Source organism: Schistocerca piceifrons, chromosome X (genome assembly GCF_021461385.2).
Source record: "Schistocerca piceifrons isolate TAMUIC-IGC-003096 chromosome X, iqSchPice1.1, whole genome shotgun sequence".
In the NCBI taxonomy this organism is placed as follows: Eukaryota; Metazoa; Arthropoda; class Insecta; order Orthoptera; family Acrididae; genus Schistocerca; species Schistocerca piceifrons.
In genome coordinates, this window is record NC_060149.1 from 545532596 (window position 1) to 545559342 (window position 26747).

Below are 26747 nucleotides of genomic sequence, written 5' to 3' on the forward strand. Positions count from 1 at the left end.
TGATTGTGTTCCATAGTGCATAATGCATTTAAATCGTCTATGGGTTGTGTCTTTGATTAGTAATCAAATCGTCCTCGGTCCCAGGTTCCAAAACTGCCACAGCTTAACTTTTGATTATTAATCAGCGCTGGCCACTGAAGACTTCTGGCATAAGAACTCACCCTCATTCTGCCAACAGCTTTGTAAAAAAGGACAGATGAGTGGACAGAGGGTCAGGGCCTCTCTTGTCCCTGGGGTGGGAAACTGCCCCTAAAGGTAGAAGAATCACTAATGATCAACGACATGAGGATACAGAAGGCAATGTAAACCACTGCATTAAATCCACATAACATGTATCCACAGGGCTTTTAGCCTGTAGCTGAAAAAGTCTCATGATGATATCGCCATTGGCAAAAGATTCTACAATTATCCCCCATTCAGATCTTGAAGTGGAGACCGCCAAAGGGGAAGGTGATCACGAGAAAAAGACTGAATGAGCAATGAAATGATAACATTGTGCAAGTCAGGGCATGGAATGTCAGAAGCTTGACTGTGGTAGGGAAGCTAGAAAATCTGAAAAGGGAAATGCAAAGGCTCAATCTAGATACACACTCATGCTCATAAATTAAGAATAATTGCAGAATGTGGTGCCACACAATGTGTCACTACACAAAACTGGCACTAATAGCATAGGCACATAGGGAACACACACGACACAGATATGTAAGTCCATGGTATTGGTGATAAGTTGAGAAAATCATCCCGAAACACATGTGCTACAAAACGCCACTGTGTCCTGCACACGTACCCCGACATCAATAGGGGATATGATCACCGTGCACATGTACACAGGCCGCACAATGGGTTGGCATACTCTGGATCATATAGTCGAGCAGCTGCTGGGGTATAACCTCGCATTCTTGCACCAGTACTTGTCAGAGCTCCTGAAGTGTCGTAGGGGTTTGAAGATGTGCAGTGATACGTTGACTGAGAGCATCCCAGACATACTTGATGGGGGTCTGGAGAACAGGCAGACCACTCCATTCACCTGATATCTTATGTCTCAAGGTACTCCACGATGGCAGCTCAGTGGGGCTGTGCGTTATTATCTATCAGGAAGAAGGTGGGACCCACTGCACCCCTGAAAAGGCAGACATACTGGTGCAAAATGACGTCCCGATACACCTGACCTGTTACACATCCTCTGTCAAAGACATGCAAGGATGTACGTGCACCAATCATAATCCCACCCCACACCATCAAACCACGGCCTCCATACAGGTGCCTTTCAAGGACATTAAGAGGTTGGTATCTGGTTCCTGGTTCACGCCAGATGAAAACTTGGCGAGGATAACTGTTCAGACTACACCTGGACTCGTCTGTGAACATAACCTGGGAGCACTATTCCAATGACCATGTACTGCGGTCTTGACACCATGCTTTACGGTCTCTCCTGTGACCAGGGGTCAGTGGAATACCCTGCAGGTCTCTAGGCGAATAAACCATGTCTGTTCAGTATTCTGTAGACTGTGTGTCTGGAGAGAACTGTTCCAGTGGCTGCGGTAAGATCCCAAGCAAGGCTACTTGCAGTACTCCGTGGCCATCTGCGGGTACTGATGCTGAAATTTCGGTCTTCTTGTGGTGTTGTACATTGTGGACGTCCCGTACTGTAGTGCCTGGACATGTTTCCTGTCTGCTGGAATGGTTGCCATAATCTTGAGATCACACTTTGCGACACACAGAGGGCCCTTGCTATGACCTGCTGTGTTTGACCAGCCTCCAGTCGCCCTAGAATTCTACCCCTCATAATGTCATCAATATGTGTTCTTTGAGCCATTTTCAATACACAGTCACCATTAGCACGTCTGAAAACGTCTGCGCACTTACTCGCTGCACTGTACTCTGACATGCACCAACACACCTCTGTGTATGTGGACTGCTGCCAGAGCCACCGTGCGACGACCGCAGGTCAAATGCACTGCATAGTCATACCCCAAGGTGATTTAAGCCCGCAAACCACCCACCAGAGTATTGTTTCACCATGTACCAGCATTATCCTTAATTTACGAGTGTGAGTGTAGTAGGGGTGACTAAAGTGAAATGGGAGAAAGACAACGATTTCTTGTCCGATGAGTAAAGGTAACATCAACTGCAGCAGAAATTGGTATAATGGTAGTAGTATTCATTATGAATAGGGAAGTAGGGCAGAGAGTGTGTTACTGTGAACAGTTCAGTGATAGGGCTGTTCTTATCAGAATTGACAGCAAACCAACACTGACAATGATAGTTCCAGCATACATGCTGACATCGCAAGCTGAAGATGAAGAGATAGAGAAAGTATATGAGGATATTGAATGGGTAACATAGTATGTAAGGGGAGATGAAAATCTAATAGTCATGGAGGACCGGAATGCAGTTGTGGGGGAAGGAGAAGGGGAAAAGGTTACGGAAGAATATAGGCTTGGGACAAAGAATGAGACAGGAGAAAGACTAATTGAGTCGTGTAGTAAATTTCAGGTACTAACACTGAATACTCTGTTCCAGAATAACAAGAGGAGTAGGTATACTCAGAAAAGGTAGGGTGATATGGGAAGATTTCAATTAGATTACATCATAGTCAGACAGAGATTCCAAAATCAGAAACTAGATTGTAAGGCGTGCCTCGGAGCAGATACAGACTCAGATCACAATGTAGTAGTGATTAGGCTGAAGTTTAAGACCTTGGTCAGGAAGAATCAATAAGCAAAGAAGTGGGATGGAGAAGTACTAAGGAATGACAAGATATGCTTGAAGTTCTATGAGGCAATAGATACAGCAATGAGGAACAGCGCAGTAGGCAGTACAGTTGAAGAGGAATGGACATCTCCAAAAAGGGCAGTCACAGAAGTTGGAAAGAAAAACATATGCACAAAGAAGGTAACTGTGAAGAAACAATGGGTAACAGAAGAAATACTGTAGTTGATCGATGAAAGGAGGAAGTACAAATATGTACAGGGAAATTCTGGGATACGGAAACACAGCTCACTGAGGAATGAAATAAATAGGAAGTGCAGGGAAGCTAACATGAAATGGCAGCATGAAAAATGTTAAGAAATAGAAAAAGAAGTGATTGTCGGAAGGAATGACTCAGTATATAGGAAAGTCAAAACAACCTTTGGCAAAATTAAAAGAAAGGGTGGTAAAATTAAGAGTGCAATGGGAATCTCACTCTTAAATTGTTGGTTGGTTTAAAAGAGGGGGGAGGGACCACACTGCTAGGTCATCCATCCCTCGTTCTGATTAGACTCGCCAGAGCAAGAGCTGATGGGCTCCAGAGCACGAGAAATGGCTGCCAGTTCGGTAGTGAAAACACTGCAGCCATCTGGCAAAGAGTGCTGTTCAATATGTCCTCCACGAACATACACGAAGCCAATGTGACCATCAGCCCTCTTGCCATTGGTGCAAAGCACTTCACTCCATGGTCTTGGCACATGTTAAGAATCAAGAGGAGAGCCACGGGGTTAACCGAGTCCTTAGGACCATGGGGAAAGGTCCAATTAAAGCTTCAGCCTAGGTATACACCATGGAGTTGTACGTGAATGGACCTCGAGTATAGGTGGACAGAAGAGATCGGACGTGAACCCCTATCATATGCCCTGAACTGGGCCTCCGTTGCGCGAGATGAACCCTCGTGGGTGGGAAAAGGAGACGGTAATTCGGATGCTCAGGAGAACTACAAATGTGTGCAACGTAACTGGTGAGAGCAGTTGTGCAAGCCTAACCTTCAATGGAGGGACTCCGGCCTCCACCAGAACACTAGGCACTGGAGATATGCTAAAAGCTCCCATTGCCAGTCAAATGCCACAGTGGTGCACAGGAGAGAGTAAATGCAATGCTGAGGGTGCTGCCGAAACATAAACCAGACTTCCATAGTCAAGGCAGGATTGAACAAGGGCTCTGTAGAACTGTAGCAGCGTAGAGCAATCTGCACCCCAGTTGGTGTTGCTCAGGCAGCGGATGGCATTAAGGTGCTGCCAGCACTTCTCCTTCAGCTGAATAAGATGAGGAAGCAACGTCAATCGAGCTTCGAAAACCAGTCCTAATAATTGATATGTCTCCACTACAGTGAGTGCATCATCATTAAGGTAAAGTTCTGGTTCCAGATGAATGGTGCAATGCCAAGAGAAGAGCATGAAACATGACTTCGTGCCCGGAAACTGGAAGACGTGGGCTAAAGCCCATGACTGTGCCTTGTGGATGGCTCCCTGTAGGCACCGCTCAGCAACACCAGTACTGGTGTAGCAGTACGAAATGCAGAAGTCGTCTGCATACAGAGAAGGTGAGACGGATGGCCCAACAGCTGCTGCCAGACCGTTAATGACCACTAAAAATAGAGATACACTCAATACAGAGCCCTGCGGGACCCCATTCTCCTGGATACGGGGGAACTATGGGAGGCACCAACTTGGACACAGAAAGTACAGAGCGATAGGAAATTTTGGATAAAAATTGAGAATGGGCCCGAGATATCCCACTCATATAATGTAGAAAGGATATGATGTCAACAGCTCGTGTCGTAAGCTTTTCATAAATCAAAAAAGACGGCAACCAGATGTTGGCATTTGAAAAAGACTGTCCGGATGGCAGACTCGATGGACAGAAGATCATCAGTGGTAGAGCAACCCTGGCGGAGGCCACCCTGACATGGAGGCAGTAGACCATGTGACTACAGGACCCAACCCAACTGCTGACACACCATATGTTCCAGTAGCTTACAAAGAAAGTTGGTGAGACTGATGGGCCGGTAGCTATCCACATCAAGCAGGTTTTTACCAGGTTTGAGCACTGGAATGATGGTGCTCTCTCGCCATCGCAATGGAATGATGCCATCACACCAGATCTGGTTGAAGATAACAAGGAGATGTCACTTGTATTCGGACGAGAGATGTTTGATCATCTGACTGTGGATCCAACCTGGCCCAGGAGCTGTGTCAAGGCACTGTGCAAGGACACTGAGGAGCTCCCACTCTGTAAATGGAGCATTACAGCATTCACTGTGACATTCAGTGAACAAGAGAACTTTCCTTTCCATCTGCTGTTTGAGGGTGCTAAATGCTGGGAGTAAATCTCTGACGCAGAGGCTCGAGCATAGTGATCAGCAAAGTGCTCGGCAATTGCGTTTGTGTTGGTAGATAACACACCACTGATGTTAATGCCCGTGACACCTTTCAGGGTCTGATACCCACAAACATATCTTATCTTTGTCCAGACTTGGGAAGGAGACATATGGCACCCAATTGTCGAGACGGACCTCTCCCAACATTCCTGTTTCTGTCTTTTTAGAATCTGGCAGACGCGGGCACAGAGCTGTCAAAAAGCTATTAGGTACTCTAGGGAAGGGTGCCGCATATGTTGCTGTAGAGCACGCTGATGCTCTTTAATGACCTCAGCAATTTCCAGCTACTGCCAAGGAACTGGATTTTGCCGGGGCACCCTAAAAAACAAAGGATCATATTTTCTGCCACAGAAATGATCGTTCTAGTGACTCACTCAACTACCACATCGATGGTACCATGTGGGGGGGAGATTCAAACGGTGACAGCAGAGGTGAAAGCTTCCCAGTCTGCCTTGCTTAAAGCCCATCTTGGTAGACATCCAGGGGAATGGCGCTGGGGGAGTGACAGGAAGATGGGGAAGTGGTCACTACCAAACAAGTCATCATGGGCTCTCCAGTGGATAGATGGGAGAAAACCTGGGCTGCCAATTGATAAATCAATGGCCGAGTAAGTGCCACGACCACGAGCAACACTGAAATGTGTGTTTGTGTGTGTGTGTGTGTGTGTGTGTGTGTGGGGGGGGGGGGGGGGGGGGTATTTAAGAGGCAGAGGTCGAGTTTAGACAGGAAAGTTTTGACATCTCTACCTCGGCCAATAAGCACGGTGGCACCCCACAAGGGGTTATGGGCATTAAAATCTCTCAAAAGTAGGAAAGGTTTAGGGAGTTGATGAATCAGTGCAGTCAACATGTTCAGGGGTACCGCACCATCTGGAGGAAGGTATACGTTGCAGACAGTTATTTCCTGCATCGTCCTTATCCTAACAGCCACAGCTTCAAGAAGGGTTTGAAGGGGCACAAGTTCACTGCATACTGAGTTCAGGACATAGACACAAACTCCATCTGACACACTATTATAGTCGTTACGCTTCTATTAATGTCCCCAACAGCCACGGAGGGCAAAGGTCCGCATTGCCGGGAACCAGGTTTCCTGAAGAGCAATGCAGAAAGCAGGTGTAAATCTTAACAGCTGCCATAGCTCAGCCAGGTTGTGGAAAAAACCGAAGCAGTTCCACTGGAGGATGATGTTATCGTGAGGCTGGGAAGGCACAAAGCAGGCAAGGAGGCAGGTTATGTCTCAGAGCCACCTGCTGCCACCAACTGAGTATTTGTATCCATCCCTATTGTGGATGAGGCATCACTGAGATGCAGGTCCTCAGGGGATGCCAAGATCTCCACCTCATCCTCAGGTGCAAAATTGGTAGGGAGTGGTGGTGTTGGGACCACTGGAGGGTCCTTTTTCTTAGCTGACTTCTTTGTTTGCTTGCTCCCTCGCTTCTCTTTAGGGGTTTGCTGGGAGGACTTCTCCGAAGTAGCTTCAGGCATGGAGGAAGACAATGAAGCTCTTTGTCCAGCAGCATTTGACTCCTTTAGTCACTAGCGAGCGTCCGCTGTGGCATTAACAGAGAGCTTCGGAGAGTGGGTCTCAAAGGACCCCTTCCACACGAGAGGAGCCGGAGGAGGCTGTTGCTTCTTTGGCTGGTGGGAGGGGACCGATGTCCCCTGTGTTTTGTGGAGGGGAGAGGGGGGCTTTCTCAAGAAGGAGCAATGGAAGGAGATTTTCCCCTTACCACCACGTGGGCAGATGTACTATGGAGGTCTGGAGGGCCCACTGTTCGGGGCACAGAGTGTGGCACAACTGGTACTTGTAACAGCGATGGTACTGTAGCTGCAGCATATGTGAACATCAACCAAATGGGGTGTTATATTTCAAATTTATGTTTAGCCTCTTGGTAAGTCAACCAGTCCAGGGTCTTGTACTCCATGATGTTCCATTCCTTTTGCAATACTGTGCAGTCTGGTGAGCAGGGGGAGTGCTGCTCTCCACAGTTGATACAAGGGGGAGGAGGTGCACATTGAGTATTTGGATGAAGTAAACGCCTGCAGTCTCGACATGGGGTGCTGGAAGTGCAGTGGAAAGACATGTGCCTGAATTCCCAGCACTTAAAGCACCGCATAGGGGGAGGGAAGTATGGTTTAACATCACAGCGATAAACCACCACCTTCACCTTTTCAGGCATTGATCACCCTCACAGGCAAAGATGAAGGCACCAGTAGCAACCCTGTTGTCTTTGGGTCCCCTGTAAACGCACTGGATGAAATGAACACCCTGCCATTCTACATTGGCGTGGAGCTCATCGTCAGACTGCAAGAGGATGATGCGATGGAAAATAATCCCCTGGACCATGTTGAGGCTTTTATGGGGACTGATGGAAACAGGAATATCACCCAGCCAGTCACAAGCGAGTAATGCCTGGGATTGGGTTGGGGATGCTGTCTGAATCAAGACTGCACTGCTTCTTATCTTGAACAGCACTGTCACTTCCCCAAACTTATCCTCAAGATGTTCAACAAATAACTGAGGATTTGTAGGTAGAAAGGAGAAGCAGAAGGGATAGATAACATTCCATCAGAATTTCTAAAATCATTGGAGGAAGCGAAAACAAAACATCTATTCATGTTTGTGTGTAGAATATATGGATCTGGCAACATACCCTATGACTTTCAGAAAAATATCATCCACACAATTCCAAAGACTGCAAGAGTTGGCAAGTGTGAGAATTATCACACAATCAGCTTAACAGCTCATGCATCCTAGGTGCTGACAAGGATAATATACAGAAGAATGGTGCATTACATGACCATCAGTTTGGCTATAGGAAAGGTAAAGGCACCAGAGAGGCAATTCTGGCATTGTGGCTGATAATGGAAGCACAACTTAAGAAAAATGAAGACACATTCACAGGATCTGTCGACCTGAAAAACGGGTTCGACAACGTAAAATGGTGCAATATGTTGGAAATTCTGAGAAAAATAGGGATAAGCTATAGGGGAGATGGGTAATATACAATATGTATAAGAGCCATGGGGGAATAACAGGAAAGGACAACCAAGAACTAAGTGCTAGGATTAAAAAGGGTGTAAGACAGGGGCGTAGTTTTTCAACAATCTATACATCAAAGAAGCAATGATGGAAATAAAAGAAAGGTTGAGGACTAGGACTGAAATTCTAGGTGAAAGGATATCAATGATATGATTTGCTGAAGACATTGCTATCCTGAGTGAAAGTGAAAAAGAATTACATGATCTGCTGAATGGAATGAACAATCTAATGAGAAGTAGCAGAAATGAGAACACCGAGAAACTTAACATTAGGATTGATGGTCATGAAGTTGATGAAGTTAAGGAATTCTGCTACCTAGGCAGCAAAATAACCAGTCACAGATGAAGCAAGGAGGACATCAAAAGCAGACTAGTACTGGCACAAAGGATATTCCTGGCCAAGAAAAGTCTACTACTATCAAACACAGGCCATAATTTGAGGAAGAAATTTCTGAGCACTGCATTGTACAGTTGTGAAACATGGACCATGGGAAAACCAGAACAGAAGAGAATTGAAATATTTGAGATGTGGTGCTACAGACGAATGTTGAAAATTAGATGGATTGATAAGATAAAAAATGAGAAGGTTCTTCGCAGTATCGGAGAGGAAAGAAGCATGTGGAAAACACTGACAAGAAGAAGCAACAGGATGATAGGATATCTGTTAACACATCAGAGAGTGACTTCCATGGTACTAAAGGAAGCTGTAGAGGAAGACAGAGAGTGGAATAGATCCAGCAAATAATTGAGGACATAGGTTGCAAGTGCTACTCTGAGATGAAGAGGTTGGCACGGAGAGGAATTCATGGCATGCCGCATCAAACCAGTCAGAAAACTGATGACTCAAAAATGTTGACTTACTACTTCTTTGTCTTCTACTTCCACATCCCTTCTCTACTTTCCATTTTAGGCTATGTACTACAAGCTATGGTTCCCATTTCTTCGTCAGTCTTCCAGGGTCTCATTTTCCTTCTTGATCACATTTCTTTATTTTTACTGGTAAATTTTCATTAGCCATTGTTTGTTGATGTTCCAGTCAACTTCTTCTATTTTCTTCTGACTCTTCTTTTACAGTGCATATGTTTAGTTCATAACACTTTATAGGGGTCAGCACCTCAATCAGCAAAAGCAAATTTCATACAGGGTGCGTACGCGGACAAGAAATGAACTTTTCTGGATTTTCCCAGATTTTCCAGTTAAAAATACACTTTTCCCCTGGTGAAAATACAAATTTTCACTGGTAAAAACACATTTCATCATGTTACGTGACAGTATACTTTCCCTCAGAACTGTAAAACTTTTCAATCCTGTGAATCGTAAAGATTTTATACGCCAGTATAGAACATCCTGGCACTTTAGGACAAGAAACCTAGCAAAAAAAAAAATGCATTTTGGAAAGATATTTGATGCATAGCAACATGTACGTTGCGTATTTTTGTATTATGAAAGTATACATACGAATTTCACCAAACACAGCATATTAGTTTGCGAAGCACTGAAATCGAGATTGCGATACACTTCTGTCAGACATGTTATCTCACCAGCAAATGACAGAGCATAGCAAATGTGATTTAGTCATAGTCAATACCAACATCATTGTTCAGTAGTGTGAACATAGACAGGAAAAGTTCATGATGGTTTTTAAATTTTTTTTTTTTGCTTGTGTTACCCTTGTGGTGAGTTATTATGGTAAAACATGGTGTGCTACTAGTCTATAATTAATTCAAAAATGGTGTTCTGCAGATTTAAGATGCAAACAACACAAATTAAGAAATAACATCAAGCTCAGGCGAGGTACCAGAGAAGTCTTGAAACATGTCTTCTGATTTAAAAACAGTGTTTCACAGAAAGAAGATATGTAAAATTCTGCAAAGCTTTTCAGTGTGGTTTTTGGGAAGCCAGTTTTCTTAGGGAGTGCCACTACTGTATAATCTAATACTTGGTTCTTTATTATGGCATAATGCCACACGTGCCTGAAGATGAAAATGTACACTTAAAATTCAGTGAACAGTTGAAATTAGGTAATAGTGTATAATGGAACACTTCATTTCCAATAAACTGATTGCCTTTGTGAAAAATATTAATAAAAGCCAAATTTCTTTAGTAAACTTACAAAAATAACTTCATTGTTCTGCAAAGCAATTAATGCTTGATTACCAATAACATGGAAATAAAAAAGAATCACAAAACTGAAACTAATACCATATTTAAGTCTTCTGTAATTATGTGAATGTATTTTAATTCATTTGGTAGCTCCCAGCCACAGATATCCATTTTATTTTCATTTGATGTGAGAGCTGAACATGAAGAGAGAACAGCAAACCCACAAAAAACAAACTATGGCCACATGGAGACTACTCCACACTGTAATGACTGCTCCGTGCATGAGTGAACCTGGCAGCTTGAGCACATCAGTAAATTTTTTCTGAGCAGCATCTGGCTACCTGCTGTTACTGCTCATACAGCTAATAGCCACACTCCAAGTAACAAGAATTGGAAGAAGGTGCAGCTCATATGCAACTACAGCTCAGCAGATGCATATGAGGCCGTGGGCAACTGCTCAAGTGAACCTAATTTAAACAGTTGTCACACCATGCTCAGTGAAAGCAGTTTGCTGTTATGAAGTATTGCATAGTCTTTACCCTAAAGCCTTTGACACATTTTGCTGTTGGTGGATGCTTGTTTGCACACTGTGTTTTGTTGTTGTAAAAGGCACATTTTCTTTGCAAAAGTTTTATATTGGTGTTTTTCTCTCCTTTATGTTTTAATCCCGCATGATTATTCTGCAGTAGTGGGCTAAATTAAAATTCTTTGTTACAGTATCAGTTGTTACCTCTCAAAATTACAAAAATTTAACTCAAAACTAAAACAATGAAAAATTGTCAGAATTCTAAAAAATTCATGGGTTTCCCCGCTTTTCTCCTAGATGAAACAATTCCAGGTTTTTTCCCAGATTTCCCACTTGTTTTGGGGCGTATACACCCTGTAATAGGTCCACTTTGATGTATGTCTTCCTATCTGTGTGTCCGCCAGACTGTTAGGACCCCTTCTTCTCAGGAATAGGTAAAGGTATCAAGTTTAAATTTACATCGCACACTAAGGTGAATAATCCCTTAGTAGTGTGAAAAATTTACACTTTCAAGACAATGCAATCAAACGATATGGCCATTTACGTCAACCTACTGTCGTACCTGTATGTTTTTGCATATTGTAATATAACAGCAACTGCTTTTCCAATCCAAACATAAAATATATTTACCTGCCCCTGCACATTGTCGAGAGCAGCAGTTACCCACTGATCTCCTTCAGTAACACTGCTTGAAGCACTAACTACAGCTGGACAACCAGATTTCTGAAACAAAGCAATACTGAGTTTTATGAAATTCATCAAGCACCTGAAGATAATTTGTGAAGAATTGTATAGTCATATTTATCATGTATCCACACATAATGACAAGGATTTAAATCTTAATGCACATCAACCACTGCTGCAACTTCAGTTTATACACTGATAAGCCAAAACATTATGACCACTGGAACTTCCTGGCAGATTAAAACTTGTGCCAGGCTGAGACTCAAACTCAGGACCTTTGCCTTTCGCGGGCAAGTGCTCTACCAACTAAGCTACCCAAGCACAATTCATGACCCACCTTCACAAACCAGCTCCGCCAGTACCTTGTCTCCTACCTTCCAAACTTCAGAGAAGCACTCCTGCGAAACTTGAGTGAATCATGCTTGGTTAGCTCAGATGGTAGAGTACTTGCTCACAAAAGGCAAAGATCTCGAGTTCGAGTCTCTGTCCAGCACACAGTTTTAATCTGTCAGGAAGTTTCATATCAGCGCACACTCCAATGCAGAGTGAAAATTTTACTCTCTAAACATCCCCCAGGCTGTGGCAAAGCTATATCTCCACAATATCCTTTATTCCAGGAGTGCTTGTCCTACAAGTTTTGCAAGAGAGCTTCTGTGAAGTTTGAAAGGTAGAAGATGAAGTACTGGTGGAATTGGAGCTGTGAGGATGGGCTGTCAGTCGTTCTTGGGTAGCTCAGTTGGTAAAGCACTTGCCTGTGAAAGGCAAAGGTCCTGAGTTCGAGTCTCAGTCCAGAACACAGTTTAAACCTGCCAGAAAGTTTCATATCAGTGCACACTATGCAGCAGAGTGAAAATTTCATTCTGAATTATGACCAATGTCCACAGCAATGTTAGATGCCACCTGGTGATGTCATTGGCACGCAATGCAGTAGCAAAATTATGAGGGGGAGGGGGGGGGGGGGTTGGGAGAAGAGACAAAACAGCGAGGTCACTGGTCTCTGGTCTCATCAGATTAGGGAAGGACGGGGAAGGAAGTCGGCCCCACCCTATGAAGGGAACCATCCTGAAATTTGCCTGGTGCGATTCACGGAAATCACAGAAAACCTAAATACACTCCTGGAAATGGAAAAAAGAACACATTGACACCGGTGTGTCAGACCCACCATACTTGCTCCGGACACTGCGAGAGGGCTGTACAAGCAATGATCACACGCACGGCACAGCGGACACACCAGGAACCGCGGTGTTGGCCGTCGAATGGCGCTAGCTGTGCAGCATTTGTGCACCGCCGCCGTCAGTGTCAGCCAGTTTGCCGTGGCATACGGAGCTCCATCGCAGTCTTTAACACTGGTAGCATGCCGCGACAGCGTGGACGTGAACCGTATGTGCAGTTGACGGACTTTGAGCGAGGGCGTATAGTGGGCATGCGGGAGGCCGGGTGGAAGTACCGCCGAATTGCTCAACACGTGGGGCGTGAGGTCTCCACAGTACATCGATGTTGTCGCCAGTGGTCGGCGGAAGGTGCACATGCCCGTCGACCTGGGACCGGACCGCAGCAACGCACGGATGCACGCCAAGACCGTAGGATCCTACGCAGTGCCGTAGGGGACCGCACCGCCACTTCCCAGCAAATTAGGGACACTGTTGCTCCTGGGGTATCGGCGAGGACCATTCGCAACCGTCTCCATGAAGCTGGGCTACGGTCCCGCACACCGTTAGGCCGTCTTCCGCTCACGCTCCAACATCGTGCAGCCCGCCTCCAGTGGTGTCGCGACAGGCGTGAATGGAGGGACGAATGGAGACGTGTCGTCTTCAGCGATGAGAGTCGCTTCTGCCTTGGTGCCAATGATGGTCGTATGCGTGTTTGGCGCCGTGCAGGTGAGCGCCACAATCAGGACTGCATACGACCGAGGCACACAGGGCCAACACCCGGCATCATGGTGTGGGGAGAGATCTCCTACACTGGCCGTACACCACTGGTGATCGTTGAGGGGACACTGAATAGTGCACGGTACATCCAAACCGTCATCGAACCCATCGTTCTACCATTCCTAGACCGGCAAGGGAACTTGCTGTTCCAACAGGACAATGCACGTCCGCATGTATCCCGTGCCACCCAACGTGCTCTAGAAGGTGTAAGTCAACTACCCTGGCCAGCAAGATCTCCGGATCTGTCCCCCATTGAGCATGTTTGGGACTGGATGAAGCGTCGTCTCACACGGTCTGCACGTCCAGCAGGAACGCTGGTCCAACTGAGGCGCCAGGTGGAAATGGCATGGCAAGCCGTTCCACAGGACTACATCCAGCATCTCTACGATCGTCTCCATCTACATCTACATCTACATCTACATTGATACTCCGCAAGCCACCCAACGGTGTGTGGCGGAGGGCACTTTACGTGCCACTGTCATTACCTCCCTTTCCTGTTCCAGTCGCGTATGGTTCGCGGGAAGAACGACTGTCTGAAAGCCTCCGTGCGCGCTCTAATCTCTCTAATTTTACATTCGTGATCTCCTCGGGAAGTATAAGTAGGGGGAAGCAATATATTCGATACCTCATCCAGAAACGCACCCTCTCGAAACCTGGCGAGCAAGCTACACCGCGATGCAGAGCGCCTCTCTTGCAGAGTCTGCCACTTGAGTTTATTAAACATCTCCGTAACGCTATCACGGTTACCAAATAACCCAGTGACGAAACGCGCCGCTCTTCTTTGGATCTTCTCTATCTCCTCCGTCAACCCGACCTGGTACGGATCCCACACTGATGAGCAATACTCAAGTATAGGTCGAACGAGTGTTTTGTAAGCCACCTCCTTTGTTGATGGACTACATTTTCTAAGCACTCTCCCAATGAATCTCAACCTGGTACCCGCCTTACCAACAATTAATTTTATATGATCATTCCACTTCAAATCGTTCCGTACGCATACTCCCAGATATTTTACAGAAGTAACTGCTACCAGTGTTTGTTCCGCTATCATATAATCATACAATAAAGGATCCTTCTTTCTATGTATTCGCAATACATTACATTTGTCTATGTTAAGGGTCAGTTGCCACTCCCTGCACCAAGTGCCTATCCGCTGCAGATCTTCCTGTATTTCGCTACAATTTTCTAATGCAGCAACTTCTCTGTATACTACAGCATCATCCGCGAAAAGCCGCATGGAACTTCCGACACTATCTACTAAGTCATTCTCCATGGGAGAATAGCAGCCTGCATTGCTGCGAAAGGTGGATATACACTGTACTAGTGCCGACATTGTGCATGCTCTGTTGCCTGTGTCTATGTGCCTGTGGTTCTGTCAGTGTGATCATGTGATGTATCTGACCCCAGGAGTATGTCAAAAAAGTTTCCCCTTCCTGGGACAATGAATTCACGGTGCTCTTATTTCAATTTCCAGGAGTGTAGATGGGGTATCACGTCAGCGAAGATATGGGCTCCAAATAGGAAAATCCATTGAGAGAAGCAGCTTTGACAAAGAGTAGATAATTATTACACAGAGCCTGTGAGTGAGTATCTCAAATTTTCATGTGCAAATGTCGTGACCATCTATGGCACTATACGGTTCAACATCCGTGACTCTTCACAGGACGTAGAGTTTGGAGGCTTCCCTGCTCTGTAAAGTAGGATATATGGTGACCTGTGGCATATCTGCCAAAAGAGCACAATGCTATTGCACACACAAGTGTTTCAGAGCAAACCATTCATCATACGTTGTTCAACATGGAGCTCTGCAACAGACCTCACCTATGTGTTCACATGCTGAACAAAAGACATCGTCAATTATGATTGCAGTTGGCACGGGACCATTGGGAATACCCTGTCAATCAATGAAAATGTGTTGGCTTTTACAGTGACTCACATTTTTGCTACTCCAGGTCCATGGCCATCTCCACAAAGACCATCACCAAGATGAACAGCAGCTCAAAAAGTGCAGCATGACACAGACACAGGCTGGTGGGAGCAGTATTATGCTGTGGGAGACATTCTCTATGCCAGTATGGGACCTGTGTTAGTAATCAAAGACATGCTTTCAGCTGCAACTACCTGCAGACCTTCATGCTTGATGTCTTCCCCCACAGTGATGTCATATTTCAGCAGTATAAGTGTCCATCTCTGGGAGCCATAATTCTACTACAGTGGTTTGAGGAGCATTAAAGTGAACTCATGTTGATGTCTTGGGGACCAAATTTGCCTGATGTAAATCTTATGGAACTGATCTGGGTCGTTATCGGGCTGCACCAATGCATACACAAATCAGTGGCCTCTTACATATGCGAATTACATGACCTTTGCCTACACATCTGGTGCAACATACCTCCATGAACCTACCAACAAACTGTCAGATCCCTGATATGCAGAATCAGTGACGTATTTCATTCCAAAGAAGAACAAAGAAGCTACTGAGTACATGGTTGTAATCTTTTGGATCATCACTGTAATAGAATAGAGCATGTTCCACATGTATCAAGGAGACACACCCTGTCCACTGCCCAAGACCTGTGGCTAAGGCACTTGATGATGTTCAGTACCTTCAGGATTCTGGCTTTCCAGTCTCACAGGTGTTGTAACCATGATAACCGGGAGTAAAAAATTAAGCCCAGAAACTGCACTGTGTCTCTAAAATGTAGGATAGTCTCCCTCATATTCAAGGCAGGCAAATTAAAAAGACAACAAGAACAACTAAAATGAACTCACACACATTTATCAGCAAAAAACTGGATACCCATCTTTGCAGACCACTCCTCTAGCCTCCGCACTCTCAGCGGAGGAGGAACAGAAAACAGCAAAATCGTCTACAAATAAAGGGCACTGTACAGGACTCCTCACCATAGATGTGATGCTGTTGATGGCTATGGCAAAGAGGGTAACACTTAAAACACTGCACTGAGGAACACCATTCTCCTGCTCAAATTGATCAGACAGCGTGTCACCAACTCGTGCCCTAAAAAAACGCTGAGACAGGAAAGACCATTTGAAGATGGGGATGTGACCACGAAAGCCCCATTGATGCAGTTGTGGGAGAATACAGTGTCTCCAAGTAGTATCGCATGCCTTACTGATATCGAAGAATATGCCGACACAGTAATGCTTACGGAGGAAAGCATGCTGAATAGCCTCCTCTAGGAGGGTCAGATTGTCGATAGTGGACTGAAATCTTCGGAATCCACAATGAGAGAGGCTAAAGAGTTGCCTGGTCTCTAACAACCCGACCAGACAATGGTTAACCATTTGCTCCAGGGTCTTCCCTACGCAGCTCGTTAAGGCGATACTCTGGTAACTACTGGGACACGTGCAGTCCTCTTCTGGTTTGAGGAGATGGATCAAAATTGCCTCCCTCCATGAGTTGGGGAAGGTTGATTGGTTTAAAAGAGGGGGTGGGGCGAGGGTGGGGTGGGGGGGGGGGGGGGGTGGGGGGGGGGGGACCAAACTGCGAGGTTATTTGACCCTTGTTCCCAGAAAAATAAATACACAAGGGAAAGAAGAAAATAAATGAGATGTAAAGCACCATAACATGAGAAAGGAAGAGCCAGAAGAATGACAAAGGACAACCAACACTACTATGGACAAAACTGGAAAAGAAAACCACAGAGAGAAGCAAGAAACAGAAGAAACAGGTAGAAGAGATAAGAACAAGAGAGCAGATAACCGTGGCTGGCCAACTACGAGAATAAAAAGGAAAAGCCAGCCACTCTGTGACACACTGAAACATCTAGCCTAAGAGCATTAGAGTGGAGAACACAAAGGGACAAAGGATATGCACTAAACTGATATAGAATGATAAAACCCACCGTCAGGTATAAAATTTAAAACTAAAGTAGCCGATGACGCATTGTCAGCTAAAATTAATATCAAAGAGTCCGGTAAATGAAGAGTCTGTCGCAGGGCAACCAAAGGAGGACAGCTCACCAAGATATGGACCATTGTCAGCCAGGTGTCACACCAACACTGAGGTGCGTCATCACGGCACAGGAGGTAGCCATGTGTCCCCCCAAGTGTGGCCAATGCGGAGCTCACAGAGAACCACAGAGTCCCTAGGAGAAGCCCATGTGGAGGTCTTCCAAACATTTGTAGTCTCCTTAATGGCAAACAGTTTGCTTGCAAACTGCGGTTATGCCATTCTATCTCCCGAAGACGCAAAACCCTGCGACATAGTACTGAACGCAGGTCAGTTGCAGAGAAACCAATCTCCATAAGCGGTTTCCGCATAGCCTGTTTGACCAGCCTGTCGGCAAGTTCATTGCCTGGGATTCCAACATTACCTGGGGTCCAGACGAACACCACTGAATGACGTTCCAGGGCACAGACGGACTCTAGGATCGCCACTACCAAAGGATGACTCCTGTCGCTAGGCGAACGCCAGAGTGGTGCACTGGGTTGAGTAAACATAACGCTGAGGGCACTGCGGGACATAAACCAGACTCCCATAGTTAAGGCGGGATTGAACAAGGGCTCTGTAGAGCAGCAGCAGCGTAGAGCGATCTGCACCCCAGTTGGTGTTGCTCAGGCAGTGGAGCGCACTGAGGTGCTGCCAGCACTTCCGCTTAAGCTGACGAAGGTGAGGAAGCCAAGTCAATCGGGAATCGAAAACCAGACCTAAGAATCGATATGCCTCCACTGCAGTGAGTGCAACATCATTAGGTTAAAATTCTGGTTCTGGATGAATGGTACAACGCCGACAGAAGTGCACAACACTCGACTTTGCAGCCAAAAACTGGAAAACGTGGGCTAGGGCCCATGACTGCGCCTTATGGATGGCTCCCTGTAGGTGCCACTCAGCAACACCAGTACTGGTGTAGCAGTACAAAATGCAGAAGTCATCTGCATACAGATAAGGTGAGACAGGCGGCCCGACAGCTGCTGCTAGACCGTTAATGGCCACTAAAAATAGAAATACACTCAATATAGAACCCTGCGGGACCCAATTGTCCTCGATATGGGGGGAACTAAGGGAGGCACCAACTTGGACACAGAAAGTATGGAGCAACAGGAAATTTTGAGTAAAAATTTGGAGCGGGCCTCGGACTCCCCACCCGTATAATTTGGCAAGGATATGATGTCTTCATGTCGTGTCATACGCTTTCCAAAAATCAAAAAAGATGGCAACCAGGTGTGACGTCTGGAAAAGACTGTCCAGATGGCAGACTCAAGGGACAGAAGATCATCAGTGGTAGAGCAACCCTGGCGGAAGCCACCCTGACATGGAGCCAGTAGACCATGTGACTACAGGACCCAACCCAACCGCCAACACACCATATGTTCCAGTAGCTTACAAAGAAAGTTGGTGAAACTGATGGGCCGGTAGCTATCCACATCAAGCAGGTTTTTACCGGGTTTGAGCACTGGAATGATGGTGCTCTCTCACCATTGCAATGGAAGACACTATCACACCAGATCTGGTTGAAGATAACAAGGAGATGTCGCTTGCAGTCAGATGAGAGATGTTTAATCATCTGACTGTGGATTCGATCTGGCCCAGGAGCTGTGTCAGGGCAATGTGAAAGGAGGGCACTGACGAGCTCCCACTCTGTAAATGGGGCATTATAGGATTCACCATGGCGTGTAGTGAATGAGAGGACTTTCCCCTTCAGCCGCCGTTTGAGAATGTGAAAGACTGGGGGGTAATTCTCCGATGCAGAGGCTTGAGCATAGTGCTCAGCAAAGTGCTCGGTAACTGCATTTGCATCAGTAGATAACGCGCCATTTATGTTAACATCGATAACACCTGTTGGGGTCTGGTACCTGAAAACATGTTTGATCTTTGCCTAGGCTTGGGAAAGTGACATATGGCACCAAACGGTCGAGACGTCTCTCTCCCAACACTACTGCTTCCATCGTTTGATAAGTTGGCGAATTCGGGCACTGAGCTGTTTAAAGGATATCAAGTGCTCCAGGGAAGAGTGCTGCTTATGCCACTGTAGAGCTGGTCGACACTCCTTAAATGCTTCAGCAACTTACGGCAACCACCATGGGACTGCCTTTTGCCAGGGGCACCCTAAAGAGGAAGGGATCACATTTTCTGCTGCAGAAATGATTTTTGTAGTCACCTGCTCAACCATAACATCAGTGTTACCATGTGGGGGAGATTGAACGGTGACAGCAGAGGTGAAAGTTTCCCAGTCTGCCTTGCTTACAGCCCATCTTGGTAGACGTCCATGGGAATGGTGCCGGGACAGTGACAGGAAGATGGAGAAGTGGTCACTACCACACAGGTTATCATGTACTCTCCAGTGCGGGCGCTAAAGGCTACACTGTTGAGCGCCCATAACACCATATCCATCCATCCATCCTACTCTCCACTGGATAGATGGGAAAGTCCTGGGCTGCAAATTGATAAATCAATGGTCGAGTAACTACCATGAGCCACACTGAAATGTGTGCCAGCCCCAGTATTTAAGAGGCAGAGGTCAAACTGAGGCAGGAAAGTTTCGACATCTCTGCCTCGGCCAGTAAGCACGCTGACACCCCACAAGGGGTTATAGGCATTAAAATCTCCCAAAAGTAGGAGTGTTGCTCCTGAAGTAGGTGGTGCAGGAGCAACAGGGAGGGAAGTGCCCCCACCATCAAGGGGGCAGGTGTAGTCTTCTGGCTCTGAGAAGTGACTGGGGCTGGCGGAGCTGATGGGACTAGAACTGTTGTAGCAGCGGTGTCTTGTACTCCATAATTTTCCTTTCTTTCTGGAGAATACTGCAGTCTGGCGAGCAAGGTGAATGGTGCACTCCGCAGTTGACACAGGTGGGAGGCGGGGCACATGGAATATTGGGACGTGATGAGCGTCCACAATCTCGACATGTGATGCTGTGGGTACAGTGGGAAGACATATGGCCGAACTTCCAGCATTTGAAGCACCATATTGGGGGAGGGATATAGGGCTTTACATCACAGCGCTAGGCCATCACCTCGACCTTCTTGGGTAATGTATCACCCTTGAAGGCCAAGATGAAGGCACCGGTGGCAACCTGATTATTCCTCGGACCCTGGCGGACATGCTGAATGAAATGAACACCTCGCTGCTCTAAATTGGCACGCAGCTCATCGTCAGATTGCAAAAGAAGGTCCCTGTAAAATATGATACACTGGACCATATTTAAGCTCTTATGGGGCATGATGGTTACAAAAACATCCCGCAGCTTGTCACAAGTGACGAACGCTCGTGACTGGGCAGAGGATGCTGTTTTGATCAAGACTGAGCCAGATCTCAATTTGGAGAATCCCTCCACCTCCCCAAACTTGCCCTGTAAGTGCTCAACAAAAAACTGAGGCTTCATCATCATGAAAGATTCCCCATCACCTCCCAAACATACAAGCTACTGGGACGAACAAGAGCTGCTGCCATCCTTAGCCTGATGTTCCTCCCATGGTGTGGCCAGGGAGGGGCACGATTTGGGGTTGTACTTCTGTGTGTTGAATTGAGCCCGTGAATGCTTAGAAACTGCTGGTGTTCGACCACCAGCAAGAGATGATGTACTACGCTTCATCGTATGTCATCCATCCTGATGCCACCCACTCCAACCAGGGGCTCTCTCCACGGGCACCACCCAGCCACAGCAAAGGCCACCTGGCAGGATGGCCATTGCCGGGAGTCCTGATTGCCCCATGGGGATGGGCATCTACCCCTTGGCATATGTGGGGAGTTAAAGGCACAGGCATCAGTAGAGCAATCCCTGTGTGGTCAGGAGGCTACAACAAACAGGGTACATGGCAGCCCCACCACAATGGACTGGTTACTTTGCTGGATACGAGGTGCAAACAAGTCCATTACCACCGTCAGTGCAAAAAACAATACTGCACAGTGGATGGAGGGTGACCAAGCCTGACAGCTGGAAAATGAGCAGAAGTGCAGATCCACATCGATGTAGGATGTGAAAGGTCACAGCGCACAATGGACACAATGCACCATGTAAGGTGGCCTTCCCCTATTGGCTCGCTCTCCGGGAAAATTTTGAAATATGGACGTCAAACCCCACAGGGGACCATAACACGAAGTCCAAAACATGAGACACTCCTTTTAGTCCCCTCTTAGGACAGGCAGTAATACCCTTGGCCTATTCTAACACCAGAACCCGCAGGGGGGAGTTGGAGAAGTTGCCTGTCTGCCTGCCTGCCATATTAGATTCAAACATTTGAGGAGAGTTTCCTTTGATGCCACTGACAAATGTTGAAGCATGTAGTACCCAATTTGGTCATGACTGGGTACAGTGTCATGAATCTCAGTCAGTGGCGATTCGACTCTCAGATGGAGAAATGGGAGTTGTAGGCCTCAGAACTGTTGTACCTGAAGTCCAACTTTTCACTCTCTACAGTGACGAAATACCTGATCCTGGCTTGCATTGGCAGTAGTTCGTGCAAAATGTTTGGCCAATGTCTGGGTGTTGTTTGGAGGCACTCATGTTTCAGCACAGCTAATATCAGTAAACAACTGCATTTACCGGAAATCCTCTGATGGCTTCCATACTTCTATAGATGAAGTGGAATGATTGCTAGAGTCCAGGAACGCTTCCCATGACCTTTTTTTACTCTCCCTAATGATGTGTTGAGCCTTGGCCCTCGTGACTCGAAAGGTCCTAAGGTTTCTGCTTTCGGTCGGCATTTAAAATGTTGAAGAGCTGCATGCCTTTCCCAGATCACAGAATGGCACTCATCTGTCCACCAAGCTACTGATTGCCTTTTCCGGATCATGGAATGGCACTCATCTATCCACCAAGCTACCAGTTTCCTCATGAGATTACCTGAGGACTGTGGGATGGAGAGCCAGCGGCACGATGGATCACTTGTGTCATGCGATCCATCCATCCTTGGGTGCTGTTGCAGTGTTCGAACACAGAGGGAAGTGGTCACTAGAAGGAAGGTCATCAATGTCCTCCCACTGAACAGAGTCAGCAAGCACAGGAGAAGAGAAAGAGATGTCAATGGCTGAGAATGACCCAGTAGCACTAGAGAAATGTGTGTGTGTGTACATATGTTGAGGATGCATAGCTTGTGAGACATGATGAGGCCCTCCAAAAACGCAACCCCAAGGGCAAACATTAGCCCAGCCTCACAGGACATGATGGGCATTGAAGTCTCCCAGGGAGGAGGAGTGGTCGCAGGAGTTGTGCGATAAGATCCGTGAGAGCCTCAGAGTCTAGTGCATCTTGTGGAGGTAAATACAGTGAGCAAACGGTGATCCTTTGACACATGAATTTGAACTGCACCTGCTTGTAGGTCAGTAGCCAAGGGGAGAGCAGAGGAGTGGTGCGCATTAGTGACAAACACTGCGACATCTCCCTTGGCCGTTTCCCCCTATATGTCATCACTGCGGTACAGCATATATCCCTGTAGCACAGGGACATCTATATCTTTAAAATGTGTTTCTTGTAATCAAAAGCACAAGGTATGTACCTGTGTTACAAGTTTCAGTTCCTCCACACGAATCCTGAACCCATTCATGTTCCACTGTAGTGTGGAAGCCATGTCATTGGTGCGGTTTTAATTTACCCCTATCTTTGCACCAGGGACGTGAAGCACTTTAAGAGAGAGGGGGAGTGGAGGGGCTGACTGGATCCAAGGCATCCAACTCCATGATATCCTTCTAATCAGTCAGGCGGGAAAGGATGATGTCTGACAGCACTTGGGACAGTTTTTGATTCAAAAATCGTGAGCCTTTCCCTGCACCCTGTCCCTTTGAGAGCACTGAGAGGCACACTGTTTTCTTGTGTCTTCTGGGTGCTTGATGTGGAACTGTTGTTGGTCTTTCCTGGTGCAGCTACCTGGATTTCTTTGTCCTTACTCTTTTTCCCTTGACACGTACATGTGCAAGTACTGGTGCCTGTGGTGGATACAGGCACACTACGCGTCATCTGTGTCGAAGTGTGCGCCTTGGGAATAGGCTCTGAGCACTATGGGACTCAACATCTTAGGTCATAAGTCCCCTAGAACTTAGAACTACTTAAACCTAACTAACCTAAGGACATCACACACACCCATGCCCGAGGCAGGATTCGAACCTGCGACCGTAGCAGCCTCGCGGTTCCGGACTGCAGCGCCAGAACCGCACGGCCACCGCGGCCGGCTTGGGAATAGGTTTCTGCATCATTGTAGAATATGAAGTGACAAAGATAGGGGGTTATGTCGCTTTATATTGTTTTTTGGCTTCAGCATAGGGGATCCACTAGGTCACTTTTATCTTGTGTATTTTGCATTCTTCAGCAAAAACAGGGCAGTCTCAGCTCAAGACTGGGTGGTTCCCAGAGCAGTTGATGCAGATCGCCCGAGACACGCAGTCAGTCAGTCCCAGCATCATGAGTGACTTTTCTGCAGTTCCCGCATATCGTTTCACCTCCACAACTCATGGCTGTATGGCTGAAATGCTGGCATTAATAGCACCGCATACGGTTTGGAATGTAAGGCTGAACATTAAGTTGAAGGAACACTGCCACAAGATGTTCAGGCAGCGTCGGAGAATTGAATGTGATAACAGAAGTGGCAGTCTTTTCAGTAGCTGTATTATTCCTGCGTTATTGCCCCACATCGACCACTCCCTGGGATGCCCATTCTTGCTTCAGTTCTGCTTTGTCCATGTCCATGATATCTCAAGCATGCAAAAACGCCCTTACTGGAGTTGATAGAGGATTGCATCTCAACAGTGAAATCATAGTCACCCAGTTTCTGCGATTTCTTAAGAAGGTCTACCTGCTTTGACCTGTTAGTTTTGACCAACAATGAGCCATTATGCAATTGTTTTATAGATTTTAATGTTCCTGCAAGACCTTCCAAACCCTTATGGATATAAAAGGGGGCAGTTTCTAAAATGTTTCCCGCTTCCTCTTTATCACCAAAAACACATTATTATTCATGACTCCATGAGCCCTGTTACTGCAGTCCAAAGTATTCTTATTATCAGGAGGACTAGCCCCTCTCATTCTTTTGGATGAATAGGTGTGAATACTCCCAGGCAGTACACCCTTCCCGCTGGGAGGAGAAGAAGATGATTTTGAGGATTCCATCTCTCAGTAGTAATAGTAGTAGTAGTAGTAGTAGTAGTAGTAGTAGTAGTAGTACTGACAAGTATTACTTAATTATTAGATATAATATCTAAAGCGTCATTTTTAAAATAATGCAAATTATTTGGCTCTTTTTCTGATTCACTAAGTAGTGAAAATTATTGCCGTTATATTAAATTAAAACTGGGATAGAAATTAAGCTAATATATAACCAGTAGCAGCATTTTGGTGACTATATCAGATATTCTGATTGATACAGACCCGCCCTGGACATCCACTTTTTTTATCCACTCAGCAAGTAAACATGTAGTATCACTTAACTTCTAATGCTCATTTTTAGGTGATGGCAATAAATACACCGAGGAGTCAAGGCAATATGACCACCCACTTAATAGCGCATTGATCAACCTCTGAATGCAATTCAGCAATGATTCTGCATGCCTTAGATTCAACAAGTACTTGATAGGTTTCCAGAGGTTTATGGCACCAGATGCCTACACACAGGTCACACACATCCAGTGATTTATGGGTGCTTGATTTGTGGGTGTGGAGCTGGTGCCTGATAACATCCCAGCTGGGTTTCATCGGCTTCAGATATGCCGAATTTGACGGCCAAGACATCAATGTGAGGTCACTATCATGCTCCTCAAACCATTGCAGCATGGTTTTGGCCTTTTGACATGAACAGTTATCCTGCTGGAAGATGCCATAGCTGTTGAGGAAGATGTCACGCATAAAGAGTTCCAGGTGGTCCTTAATAATGTTCACGTAGTCCACAACTGTCATGGTGCCTTTGATTACTACCACAAGTCCCATGGGAGCCCAGGTGAATGTCCCTCATAACATAACATCGCTCCCATCGGCCCTCGTCCATGGCGAGCTGTGTGTTTTGAGCAGCCATTCGCCACGATGACAGCACATCTGGACATGACCATCAATCTGGTTCATCAATAAATGGTATTCATCTGACCAGGCAACATAATTTCATTGATCCATGGTCCAATTTCAATGATCCAGTGCCCATTGTAATCATACCCGACAATGTTGTTGGGTCAACAGGGTTGGCTGGTTGGGGCAGGGGCCAAACTGCTGGGTCAGCAGTCCCAGCCAACATGGGAACATCTAGGGGTCCTCTGCTGCAGAACACCATCTTCCACACTTTTTGCTCAACTGTGTGCCCCAAAACACTTGTCCCTGTGACAGCAATGTACTCTGCCATCAGATCTGCCACAGATCACCCCCTACCCTGCTTCAAAAAGAGGGCAAGCTCCCAATCCCTACATTGATGAGGTACAGATGTCCAACTTCTTGTCATCTGTCATGGTTTCAGCATTCTTCAACCACTTTCCATAGATGCTCAGGACAGTAGCATACAAACAGCCATCCAGCTTTGGCATTTCCAAGATCCTCAATCCCAGGCACTGGGCCACAACAACCTGGCTTTTTTCCAAAGTCACTTAAGTCAGCGAATTTCCGTATTTGTGTCACTATTGTCACTAGAATGATTCCCCATTCGTCTTAGCTCCACTCGCATACTTCTCTTATCACATCACATGCCCTCAGCACCACCAGGCAGCATACAACATAGCGGTTGGCAGTGGTCATAATGTTTTGGCTCATCAGTATATTTAGCTTATATTCTTCATCAAATGATTTACTGTATGTATGTCACTGATGCCCAGTTTGTTTCTTTTTTAATCTGAGATAACATTTCATCAGTTAAATGAAATAAAATGAGAGACTCATTCAGTCTTTTTTTATATGATAGAAAAAGGTCAGAGTAATAATACTCCACAACCAGACAGGTAGAATATTTTTTTCCCCCTCATTACACAGATGACTTTCTAGCTGTGCGGCTGTTGTCATTGTGGTTAGTGTTTTTTTCAAGTACGTTGACACTGTTACAAGATGATTAAATTCAAAAGAGTAACAGTGAAATTTAACTATACCTATACACAATTTATCTCAATACACTGTACATTTACATTCATGATCATATCATGTTATGCATGTTCTGACTGTATAACCAAAATTGATATTTGACACATAGTACATACATCACGAAGACTATTCGATTTCCATTATCCTTACTAGTGCAAATATATAATTAAATGATTACAAACACCCTAGCTAGATTCAGATCTAATTTTTTATACTGAAGCATAAAAGCACATAAATAGCCTCAAATCACCTGAGGGTGTGTTCCATTAGAACACTGTACTATTCTGTGATACCTCAGAGTGAGCCTAGTTCAGTTCTCGAGTAGAAGAAACA

At 45.9% G+C, this 26747-nt stretch overlaps 1 protein-coding gene across 1 annotated transcript in view; it reads right to left on the reverse strand.

Moving 5' to 3' along the window:
• LOC124721781 overlaps positions 1 to 26747 on the reverse strand; it is a 524867-nt gene that overhangs the window by 188147 nt on the left and 309973 nt on the right. Inside the window, exon 19 of the mRNA XM_047246895.1 lies at positions 11435 to 11527. Coding sequence (XP_047102851.1) covers positions 11435 to 11527 — 93 coding nt within the window. The remainder of the gene's footprint in view (positions 1 to 11434; positions 11528 to 26747) is intronic.